The 13,320-nt window shown below is 36.8% G+C and overlaps 1 protein-coding gene across 1 annotated transcript in view; it reads left to right on the top strand.

The window, feature by feature from the left end:
• DOCK3 (dedicator of cytokinesis 3) overlaps positions 1-13,320 on the top strand; it is a 455,873-nt gene that overhangs the window by 266,242 nt on the left and 176,311 nt on the right. Inside the window, exons 10-11 of the mRNA XM_062199955.1 lie at positions 5,697-5,778; positions 12,071-12,131. Of these exons, the coding sequence (XP_062055939.1) occupies positions 5,697-5,778; positions 12,071-12,131 (143 nt within the window). The remainder of the gene's footprint in view (positions 1-5,696; positions 5,779-12,070; positions 12,132-13,320) is intronic.

Here is a 13,320-nt window from a genome sequence, read left to right on the forward strand (position 1 = left end):
ACTGAGGGGGACACCACCCATAGAGAAGTGTGTGAAATGCAGTGCTACCCAGGAATACAACTCCTGTGAAAGCAAGTAATCTTAAAATTAAGATACCATTAGACTTGTCACAAATTCAAATTATGGAATTCATTTGTAAGAACATGCTCAGTAATATAAAATTAGTATAACTTCATATGCCATTTGTCTATAGTCCATCCTTATAAAGTCAACTAAATACGGAGCAGTTCACTTACAACATGTCTTCGGAAAAGTAGTATTAACATCCTTTCTCTTGAAATAGATTAGAGAATGACTTTGGAGAGTTTCTTACTCATATTACTTAAGAGGGTGTCCTGTTGCTCTCATGTAGAGACATGTTTGTAAATTCTCATTAGTAAATTTATTTGGCTCTTTGACTACAGTTTCTTTTACCTCTTTGGGGAATATGCGTTGTTGCTATAGCTGTAGCTGGCAAATGCACTAAATCAGCATTTATCAAACAGTTCCTGAAGACCCAGTTGTTTTACATAATAAGGTTGTTGGGCCAAGTATCACTTGTCCCATTTGATGGTTAAAACACATACTAACATTTTAGGTCTCTCAAAAATCCTGTAGGGGAGAAACCTATCTAACTGTTTAATAGAATATTTGTCAACATTATTGGAGTCCTTGCAAAACAGCTTTTGCCAATTCATGAGAAAATTAGATATTTATTTGTCTTCAAATAATTTAAATGTTAACAGAAAATAGCATTTATTTATCACACTCATTGGAGATGCTACGAAAACAAGAAATAATTAGGTGTATGATTAAAGCCTGTGAAATGAAAAACAGTCATTTTCAGCTTCACAAATTATCAAGAAATCCAGAAACTAGAAGCATGAAAGGCTCCAGAAAATGTGAAGCTCAGGTGGACAATGTGAAAATTAACCTTTGGGGCCTCCTTCTGTTACTGAGGAGAAAGAGAGATGAAGTTCTTTGGGTCTCATAGGGCCAACAACCTGGTTTACCTAAGAAATTTGCTTCATCTACCCTTTTATTTTTGGTTCAGAGATTGTGTAACCCCTCCAAATAGTACCCCTCTCTGTGAGCAGCTCCAAATGGCATTCCATTCTTTTTAAAGATTGATTGATCGATTTGAAAAACAGAGAGGAAGAGACAGAGAGGTGGAGAGATCAATCTTCCATCAGCTGGTTCATTCCGCAAATTGCTGAAACAACCAAGGCTGGGCCTAGCTGAATCTAGAAATCAGGAGCTTCTGGGTATCACACATGGATGGCCGGGATCCAGGCACTTGGACCATCCTCTGCTGCTTTCCCAGGCGCATTAGCAGGGAGCTGGATTGGAAGTGGAGCATCTAGGATACAAACCAGTGCCCATATGAGATGCCAGTGACATGGGCAGTGGCTTAACTTGCTACACAATGTCAGCCCAAGCTGTTTACTTTTTAAAGTTTTATTTATTTATTTGAAAGTCAGAGTTACACAGAGAGGAGAGACAGAGACAGAGAGAGAGAGAGGTCTTCCATCCATTGGTTCACTCCCCAATTGGCCACAATGGCCAGAGCTATGCTGATCCAAAGCCAGGAGCCAGGAGCTTCTCCCTGATCTCCCACGCGGGTGTAGGGACCCAAGGACTTGGGCCATCTTCCACTGCTTTCCCAGGACACAGCAGAGAGTTGCATTGGAAGTGGAGCAGCCGGGTTTTCAACCAGCGCCCATATGGGATGCTGGCACTGTAGGCAGTGATTTTACCCACTGTGTCACAGTGCCGGCCCCTAGTTGTTTACTCTTGAATGATTCAGAGGATGGTAATCTGATACTAAGAACAGTTACATGACCTTCTGAAGAGTGCAGAAGTAATAATGAATTCTCCTGAAAAGATAGAAACTTCCTAAAACTACTCTTGCATTCATATAATCCATGAAGATTATTAACAAGTTAACAGTTCATTGTGTGACTGTTGCATTCATGGTAAACATATTATTTAGGATCTATCAACTACTGTAACGAACAGAAAAAAATAATGACTCAAACACAATAGAAATATATTTCTTGTTTGCATTATAGCCCTGTGTTGGTGAATTTGCGGTTAGTAAGGTAGTTCTTATCCATAGTCATTCAGAGACCAAGCCTGGTTTATACTTGATCGTTGATATGAATACATGACCTCAAGTTTGTACAGTGGATCATCTGTACTAGTATTCAGAAGAGGAAAACACATCAAATAAATATATACAGGCTAAGCTTAGAAGTTATTCATATCACTTCCATTCATTCACATTTCAGTATCTAAAACTCAAGTCATCAGGCCACATTCAACTTTGGGGACTAAGGGATGAGGGGATGGCAGCTATGAAGTGTAGTCTTGCTGGATACCCAAGAAGAAACAAACAAAACTTGAGTGAGCAGCTGGAAGAACATTGGTCACAATATACTTGATGCTTTTCAGTACTTAGACACAAAGTTAGAAGGTTTATTTGTACTGACCATCTTGTTTTCTCCTTTTGGGCCCATGGATGTTTTTACATAGTGTGTTAGTGGCGGTGTCCATCCAGTTTATAGTGAACTCATCAGCAAGCTTCCACGTGTCACACAGCAGTTCTTGACAGAAATTTTCACCTTCATTCATTCAACGTTTATTGATCACATATTATAGGTGAGACTCTTGAAACTACTAAAGATAAACCAGTGAGCAAATGTCATTGCCCTTAGAAAGCTTATTTTTATATTTAAGAGAAAGTAAACAAAGAAGATAATTCAAGTTCTAAAAAGAAGGAGTATAAGAAAGAAGTACTCAGTACTTATATAACAAAAACAAAACTATAGGCATCACAATACCAGATTTCAAGAAATACTACAGGGCAGTTATTATCAAGTCATCCTGTTACTGATAAAAAAATAAATAAATAACATGTAGGCCAATGGAACAGAATAAAAACCCTATAAATTAATCCACTCATCTACAGCTAATCTTTCAGAAACAAACTAATATAAATCGCTGTGGAAAGAACAGTGTCTTCAACAAATGGTGCTGGTAAAATTGGATGTACACATGCAGAAGTTCAAAACGAGACCCTCACCTTACACCTTATTACAAAAGTCAATCAAAATGGATCAAGGATCTAAAACTACTACCTGATACCATCAAACTACTAGAGGAAAATTTCAGGGAAGCTCTGTGAGACACTGGCATATGCAAATACTTCTTTGGAAAAGACTGCAGGAGCACAGATAATGAAAGCAAACAGACAAATGGGATTGCATCCAAGCTGTGAAGCTTCTGCACTGCAAAGGAAACACCAAACAAAATGATGAGTCAGTGGACAGAATGGGAGAAACTATTTAAAAGCTAGGCAACTGAGAAGGGATTAATGTCCAGGAAAGAGCTCAAGAAACTCATCAACAACAAAACAAACTATCTTGTTAAGAATTGGACAAAGGTCATGAACAGACATTTTTCAAAATATAAAATTCAAATGGCCAACAGACACATGAAAAAAATGCTTAGGATCACTAGCCATCAGGGAAATGCAAATCAGAATCACAATGAGGTTTCACTTCACCCAAGATTTTTGGCTATCACCCAAAAATAAAAAAACAATAAATACTGATGAGGATGTGGAGGAAAAGGTACCCTAATACGCTGTTGATGGGAATGTCCACTAGTGTAACCAATATGGAAGACAGTGTGGAGATTCCCCAGAGATCTGAAAATTGATCTACCATATGACCCAGACCTCTCACTCCTGGGAAATGAAATCAGCACATGGAGTAGTTATTTGTACCCCTATGTTTATTACAGCTCAATTCACAATAGCTAAGATATGGAATCAACCCAGATGTCCAATCAAGTGATGACTAGATAAAGAAAATGTGATATATACACTTTGGAATACTGCTCATCCATAAAAAAGACTGAACCTTCTGCCCTTTTCAACAAAATGGATGCAATTGGAAACCATTATGCTTAGTGAAATAAAGCAATCTCACAAAGAAAAATAGCATGTTTTCTCAGTTATGGGGCAGTTAATACGGTGTATAGAGTCACAGGAGTTATCGCACTCATTGCTATGTTTGTACTGTCCATGCTGCTCCATGGCTTGTCTCTTCTTTCTGTAGAATTTCTACTGAAAACTCTCCAATCTTGCCTGGGAATGCACTTCTTCTTTTCTTCTTTTATCTTCCCATGATCAAAATCAGCATGTCTTTTTCTATTCAGCCATCTAAGATTCAGCCTTTCCTTAATAATCTTCTTAAAAGAGTGGTCTAAAGTAACTTCTTCAGTTCATACCTCACACTGTCATCTTTCTCTTGCATTACACTAAAATGATCTTTTAAGAGTCACCAGTGATCTCTGTACTGATGTCTGGCGGACACAATAATTTTGTTCTTATCTCATGTGAATCTGAATGGCCTTGGACTTTGTTGACCCATCTCTCTCTTATAACTGTCTTCCCTTCACTAAAGCAGTATTTCATAATCTTTAGTTTTCTTCTTTTTTTTCTTTATCCCTGTGTATCTACCTTGCTAGTTCTTTTGTCTGTTTCTTAAATATCAGTGTCCCTGAGGTCTCTGACTAAAGTACTACTTTTCACTCAGTACATATTCTTTGCTTATTCCCATTTAGTCTCAAGGCTGAAGAATCTCAAGTTTATGTGTGATCCAGATCTTTTGAGATTAATTTCTGTGGATCTTAAGTTGCATGAAGAAAAAGTACCTTGTATACTCATATATCTTGTTCATATTTGCATTGTCATTTGTCACACAGAATTTAATAACTGTTGACTAACAGAACAAATAAATACAGATCAAACTAACCAAATAGTGCAGTTTTTTATTGTATCTTACAATTCTCATATAATATTTTAATCAGTCCTTTTTCTGATATCCCATGTATTCATTGAGTGTACATCTTAGGGCATAAGGAAAGTGAGTTTTTAAGAATCACATATTTTGTCTCTTAGCTCAGTTTTTCTGTTAGGATTGATAACAAAAACCTTAGGATGAAGAGATGGGAATAAGAGTCTGGGTAGGAATAGGAAGGAAGTAGGAACAAGGAAACATTTCTCCAAATGTTGCAAACACTGTTTCTGGGGTTATTAAATCCAATAATTTCCTTCAAGAATTACCTATATTATTTGAGGGATAAAATATTTAGTGGCCCTGTTGAATTCTGATAGCTATGTTAGCCATAATATTTCTCTTTGAGTTTTTCTCAAAATTTTTAGATAAGTCACTGTAACATTGTTTTCTTAGCCCCAAAATTATTTTCAAGAGTCATATTGGAAGATGTAAATTGGGTAATGTTGATTCTTTTGGGTCTAGTATGATGAATATTTTTATGATAGTTTGCTCACATCAGAGACTATGTATAAATGCTTGTTTATATAAGGTTTAACATTATCCCAGGGAATTTGTGAGTATTTGGGAAAAATACAAGACATAGTCCTCATTGCAGCCTTCAGGGAGCAGCACACATCTTCCAAGAGGTAAGACACAGCCACAACCGTCAAGTAAACAGCAGCACCTATCCTGCAGTTTGAAGTGTTCATTTTATGTTGCTTGGCATAAAACTTAAGTGTCTTGCCATGTGTTTTTGGCCTTGCCTATCATTGCAAGGTGCTATAAGTGTTTAGGGTTTCTCTTTAAAAACCCTTTTTATTTTTTCTGAAGCATACAATTCCTTACATTTCTGTCTCTTCTACATTTCAGTGAGCGTTTTCTGGTGAGACTGAACAAGAATGGTGGGCCAAGGAACCCAGAGAAGATAGAACGAATGTGTGCCCTTTTTACAGTATGTACAAATTCGCTTTCCATTCTTTGCTATTGACTCTAACTAGAGGCCTGCTATGTTGATATGGTTACCCTAGAAATGAACATTTATTATTTCCTCACACACTGGGGAGAATAGTACTTGATTTATGTTTCTATTAGGTTTTAATAAAACATTTATAGAAAACTGAAATTAGTTACAGTTTTTAAATAATTTTCTTATTAAAGAAATATAATCAAGTAGCTTTTACTGATACAGATTTTATAAGTTTATTTAATATAATAGTCAAAATCTGACAAACATCTTTCTTAAAATTCTTATTCAAGGCCACTGGGACTTTCTCTGATGTATAAGTGTAGGTTCTTTGAAGGCATCCAACAGATTACAACCTAGCACTCTCAGTAAGTCCATAGACAGAAAAGTAAACTAAATAGTTTTCTTTTAAACAGCAACCCAACAGATGGGTTTTTTCTGCTATGATCTGAACTTGAGTTTTTTCTGAGTAACCATCCTGTTGTTCAGGGCCTCATCAGTTCGGAGAAGACTTGGTGATCTACTTAATGAAAAGAGTAGAACTTCGTAATGCCATGTTGCCTCATGTATTTTCCAAGCTGATTTTGATATTTGTTGCCAATTTAAAACCGATTTGGCAGGGCCCGCGCTGTGGTGTAGGGGGCAAAGCTGCCACCTGCAGTGCTGGTATCCCATTTGGGTGCCGGTTTAATTCCCAGCAGCTCCATTTCTGATCCAGCTCCCTGCTGTGGCCTGGGAAGGCAGTAGAAGTTGACCCAAGTCCTTGATCCCCTGTACCTGCATGGGAGACCTGGAGGAAGCTCCTGGCTCCTGGCTTTATATCAGCTCAGCTGTAACCATTGCCGCCATCTGGGGAGTGAACCAGCCAATGGAAGACTTCTCTCTCTCTCTCTCTCTCTCTCTCTCTCTCTCTCTGCTCTCTGTTTCTCTACCTATCTCTAACTCTGTCTTTCAAATAAATAAAAAGAATCTTTAAAATAAAACAAATTCAGCTTTATTTATTTGATGACGAAGAAACCAGGACTGTATCACAGTTTTATTTATTTAAATTTTTTATTTTTCATTAAAAAATTTTAATAGAATTAAAAATTGTATTGATTGGATACAATGTGTTTTTTTGGAACATGTGTACATTGTGTAATGTTCAATCAGGGTATATTTATCCTTTTCAACCATTTAATGTTTCTTTTTAGTAAAAACCTCTAAAATCCTATCTTTTTTATAAATAATAGTACATTGACATGATCTATAGTCACCTTACTGTCCAATAGAATCCCAGAACTTTTTATTCCCATGTAGCTGTAACCTAGTAGTTGTCAATCAACTTTTTCCAGACCTTCTCACCCTTTTCCCTCCCCAGTGTGTCACAAGTTTAACCAGTTTTGACTAGCATAGATTCTTTGGTGTGTTTCAGTGATAACTGAGATACAATAAAACTCACTGAGCGCAGGGAAGTGTGATAGTCTGACATTGCCATGTAGACAGTCAGAGACTGTCATATGTAGTATGTAATTGATGATTGACAGTAATGTTTCTTAAAGCATAAAGTGTGCCACTTAAAGGCAAATAATACTTACCTGGAGATCTGATATGTTATTTTCTCTGAAAAATAAAACTGCATTTGTTCAGTTGGCTTTTTAATTAATTTACTACAATTTTGCATTTCAAAACATTACATAATGTTACTGCAGAATCAGACATTACTTTCACAGAGATAGCTTTTATTGGAAATGCTCTAGATGTACAGAAAGATATATAAATCTAGTTAAGTTAAAATAATGTTTTGTCCATCTCTGAGCTCGGAATTCAAGGCTTAAGAGATAATACAAGAAGAAGGAGTAGTTGATTAAGGGCATTGTATTGGTTTAGTCTGGAAAGATCAGTACTGTCTAATCAGAAAAGAACAATGGAGGCCGGCGCCGCGGCTCACTAGGCTAATCCTCTGCCTTGTGGCGCCGGCACACCGGGTTCTAGTCCCGGTCGGGGCACCGATCCTGTCCCGGTTGCCCCTCTTCCAGGCCAGCTCTCTGCTGTGGCCAGGGAGTGCAGTGGAGGATGGCCCAAGTGCTTGGGCCCTGCACCCCAGGGGAGACCAGGAGAAGCACCTGGCTCCTGCCATCGGATCAGCGCAGTGCCCCGGCCGCAGCACGCCAACCGCAGCGGCCATTGGAGGGTGAACCAACGGCAAAAGGAAGACCTTTCTCTCTGTCTCTCTCTCACTGTCCACTCTGCCTGTAAAAAAAAAAAAAAAAAAAAAAGGAAACAATCCAAGTTGTAGTTGGGATTTAAGTTAGACTGTTGGGTAACAACTTCTGACGTGAGAACACGTGAACACTGAAGTGGTTCTTTGAGTCCTCCTTTCTGAAATAAATGAGAAAGAAATGATATTTGTCTAGTATAGAATGTCTCAGTAACTGTAGGAGGTTTTCCTTGATCCTGATTCTTTGATATCATCTGGTAAAGCAGCAATAGAAACTGTTGATGCCTTGTTCTTTCAGTTTCTTGAGCAGAACTATGTGTGTGTGCTGTTCTTGAGTCCTTGAATATGATGAGCACAGTCCTTGTTTCTTGAAAAATGAACTTAATTATGATGGTATTTTAATATAATACAGTAAATCAAAATTTTCATTTAGGATTTTAATTATCTATATGAGCCAGAGGCCAAAGTTATAGCTCCAAGATTATAAATCAAAGACACACATAGCATTCTTGGTGTGCTCTTGTTCTGGAACATGTTCGTTCTGCCAATGCGCTGCTTCCAGAGTTCCCTCTGCAGTACAGCCTGGAGTTCTATAAAAGTCCCAGTGAGATTTGAGGAATTTTTACAAAGCACACATCTGAACAAGATGATATGATTCAGGATTTTCATGTTTTCTTTAAACTATATGTAATACTTTAGGTGGGACCTATTTTCTCATCATATGAAGACTGAGTACCTTCTAAGAGTTAAAGGAGTTCTCCAGATTAAAATGTATCCTACAAGGTCTCTAAGTAGCTGCAAGAAAATGCAGCCATAACTGTGGTCAATGCAGCCTGTTATCCTTTCTGAGCATCAGGAAAAGAGAACTGTACCAACTGAGTAGTTTGCAGTATTATTTAGGAGGTTTCAGAGTCATATTAAACTCACATAATCCATGGCACAACCCTATTCCCTGTGAAGCCAATTTTTTAATTATTTTTTTAGATTTTAGGGTTTCCCATGAAAGAAGAATTTTATCTAAGAAGGATTTGTTTCACACTTACATGAAGGTCCAGTACAATGAGGATTTTGCCGACTTTCATGATTAACAATGACTGTGTTTACATATGTGTAAGAATGTGTGTATTTTCTCCTCCGGCCTCAGAATCAACCCTTGGGGCATTCGGATCTGGCTAAAAGGCCCATGAGAGTCTCACAGGCATGAAAAGTCTCCGAAGGGAGAAAGGAACCTCCACTGTGATATGGCCTTGACTAAACAAGTTCAGAGTTGGTGAACTCAAGGGGCTTCCATTAGCCTAGACAGCTCATGGCAAGAGCCTCGGGTGATTGCTGACACCATAAATAAGAGTGCCAATTGTTAAATCAACAACGGGAGTCACTGGGTACAGGCTCCCCACTTAGGATCTCTGTCCTTAATGTGTTTTACTATGAAATTTAAAAACAACACTACTAGTCGAACAATACCCTATACCTTGTGCAGTTGTGTGAGTGCAGCCTGTTGAAATCCTTGCTTAGTATATACTAAGTTGATCTTCTGTATATGAAGGTAATTGAAAATGAAACTCGATGAAGGGCGGGATGGGAGAGGGAGAGGGAGAGGGGAGGGCCGCGGGAGGGAGGAAGCTTGGGGGGGGGGAAGCCACAACAATACAAAAGTTGCACTTTGTAAATTCACATTTATTAAATAATAATAAAAAATTAAAAAAGAATGTATTTTCTCATTACTAGATATCCAGTACCTTGAACACAATGCTTGGCAAATACTAAGGTCTCAATAATGATTTGTTACAGAAATAAGTGAATACATGCCTATTTGCTATTATAATTGGGTTACAAAGACAGAGAATGAACTTCTGCTGTTTTCACTGAATTAGTTGGCTTTGCATTTTATTCCTTTATTTACGCTGTTCCACATTCTGACGATGTCTTAGAGTTTAGAATTGAACTTATTATGTGATAACATCATTTATTAAAATATTTCTTCCCATCCAAAGCTTAAACATGAATAAATTGGCTTTGTTTTATATTTGTAAATCCCTTTCTCTCTATAGAAAAGAAAAGCCCAGACCCAGGGAAATAAATTAACTTTTCCATCTTTGATTTGGAATATTAGTAAGTAAATCTAAGATGCTCGGCCCTGAATTGCTGCCCTCACTCACCTCTCCACCACCATGCAGTTGGTGACCAGCTTCCTCGTTATGTAGGACTGGAGAGTTTAGTCCAGTGAGCAAATCTAATTCCTGCCGGGCAGTCACACTCAAACCTTGCTCACTAGATGAATGGTGGATGTATTACTCCTCTTCCTATCTTGGTTTTAATATGTTTTATGAGTATTTGAACATGGATAGCTATACTTGGTGCTTATTCTTAAGTAGTGTACATTTAATAACCCTATGAGAACAGTGTTTATGTACTTTGATTTAATAAAATATTTTTGTATTGAAATTACATGGAAATCAGATAATAATTTTGCTGAAAATATTTTCTTGCACTAATTATCTTAATTTTATTGACCTCAGATAAATACTAGTGAGTATTCTGGATACCATGTATACTATGGTCAAAAGGAACCCCTACCCAGCCACATGAAAAACACCAGCAATTGGGTCCTTTCCTTTTATTCACTGAGCTTGAGTCAAAGAAGAAATTCCTTATTTTGTCAGCCCATCTGATTAGTGTCTAGTCATCTTTAGTAACTGGATTGAATTGTCTAGATATGTTAGAGTATGGATTAACACAATCTAGGCTGTGTAGAAAAAGCCATTTCGGTTTGAAATTTGTCAAACATTTTTGTGCCCATCAATAATAGACATATTTCAATCTCAAAAGGGACTAAAAGTGGTACCCTGTTTTTCAATTTGTTATTTAGTACACATCTTAGTAACTGTCAAAATATTATGCTATTTTGAGAATTTCATTTTAAATTCAAGAAATTAGTGAAATAGAACCAGAAACATCCTTTTTCAATATCAGAGGCAATTTTCTTATAAAAATATATCTTGACAATTCAAAGATACCAATTTGTGTTAAATTATTTTGCAGCGTATTGATTATAAGCATATTAAGAATTTGGTGAAATACTATAACCATCTAAAATCTTCAGCTTCACCCTTGCACATTACTTTTTAACGTCTCCTTTGCTTTCATATGCAAACCATTCAACAGGGCAAGGCTGGGACTAGGATGAGGCAAACAAAACACAGTGTCCTGAGAATGAGTGCTGTCATAAAGTTTGCACCTTGCTTGCCTCATCCTAGTGCTAACTGCAACAGGGCATAAAAAATTAAGAACCTTAGGGACTGTGGATCTCAAAGCTCATTTCAAATCATGACTGCCACTTAATTATGCTTTTTCCTGCTTTATTCAAGAGACAAGCATTGGGGACCAATAAAAAGAAGAAAAGTAGAAAGAAAATAAAATTAAATGAAGTATTAATACACATTCATTTGAAAGTGTATTCTAAACATAAATACTTAAATATAAGAATGATTTTCATTACCTCTTTGAAAAGTTTCTAATTCTGGATTAGATGTATTCATTTAGTTAAAGCCTTTAAAAATGTCCAGTAAAATCATTTTCAGTTTTATAATTTGATACAAATGATAAATACCTAAATTTAGAAATGTAGATCAAATTATTGAAGTTTCACTGCCAAACTGTTTTATTTTAATATCATATAATCAGTGTGGAATATTAGAGAAATTCATTAATGAGCTCTTTTGGTGTTTCCTGTTTTTTCTGGAGTGAACAGGACTTTTTTTGGTACAGAATGTTTTTATATGATGTTAGTGAAGGCAATATTATAAATATTTTTAATGTAAGAAATGTTATAGATTTTGATTGGTTAGGTGGTCTAAATGAGAGCTGCAAAAATACTGTCAATAAATTAATCTTCCCATGACATATAAGGTATATAAGCTTTTGCTTCAGGAGTCTAATATACACTAAACTTTTATATACTGTAATCTCTTCCTCTATCTATAACATACACTGAAGCAGATCACTGTAAAGTTCAAAGTGCACTTTTAATATTCTGTGTATTCCTTGCCTAAACTTACTTATTTTTTCTTCTTTTCTTAGGATCTGAGCAGCAAAGATCTGAAGAGAGATTTGTATATAGTTGCCCATGTGATCCGAATAGGTACTGTACACCTTATCCATTCATATGACAAAGACTACTCTAACTTGGGATACATGTCTGCTATGCATGAGTTTTGTGTTCCCTCAGCCCTTACCTACTATTTCTGATCTCCAGATTAGAGTCCAGTTTGTACTGGAGCTCTGTCTTTAAGCTGTGTTAGCTGTGGTGGCTGGGTTTGATATAAATGAATGCATTTTTCTCACCTGAAATTTTCTGTTCCCTACTTGGTTTTGGACCCACTCTTTATGTTTCAAGTACGCTGATTTCTGGTAATCTCTCCATCACAATGACTTTCCTCTGTGCCTGTCTTCTTCCAGAAAGATATAGCAGGTTGCCAGGAGTGCCAGTTTGACAGGTGGTAAATACCCTTTGTTATATTTGATGTCTAAAATTATATTTCTATACTCTTTCTCACAAGATTAGAGTTACTGTCACCACTCCAGAAGATGGATGGCATCTCACTTCTATCCTAACAGAATGAAAAAAAGTGGTTTTTGCTGTTCTTCAATTGGCTTGTTCAACCTTATTTCAAGTTTATGATATAACTTCTAGGACTGTGACTAACCAATTCTTCCTTCATAGATTTAGGTTCTAGCATATCATGTATGTTTTTGTCAGAGAATATTTTTTTATCCCTAGCTAACAAAACAACTTTTTCTATACTTAGTAAAGCATTTGTTGAGGTTCTTGTATTTTCAAATCCTCCTGCTACTGTGGGTAGAACCTTGGTAAGCAGAAAAAGTAATCACCCATCTACTCCCTTAGCCTGTTCTCATTCCCACACTGGTTCAGGAGTGCCTTTACTGGTAGAGTCTGGATGGAAGAACACAGCATCTTCCTTATCTGTCCATAAATAATTTATATCTGGCACTAACAATACCAACTTTTGCATTCTTAATGTGCCTGATATTTTTAAATCTATTCAGCATGCTGGTTCTTCTAATTCTTGAAATTCTTGAAAATTGCTTTTTATTTTCATGTAGTTAAAAATAGTATTTTGGTGTTGGTTTACAGATAATTGAAAAGAATGATTGATGGCATGTGGTGCAGGGGAAGAGCCGATGAGCAGAGGCCTGTTTGTTGTTCCTCCATGTAAATATCCTTAGATAACTCCATTCAACCCTTGAGTCTTCCATCGTAGATGATCTCTTAGGTGCCTCTAGCTCTGGCATCCTTGGATGACAATCAG

Source organism: Lepus europaeus, chromosome 9 (assembly GCF_033115175.1).
Source record: "Lepus europaeus isolate LE1 chromosome 9, mLepTim1.pri, whole genome shotgun sequence".
Taxonomy (NCBI): Eukaryota; Metazoa; Chordata; class Mammalia; order Lagomorpha; family Leporidae; genus Lepus; species Lepus europaeus.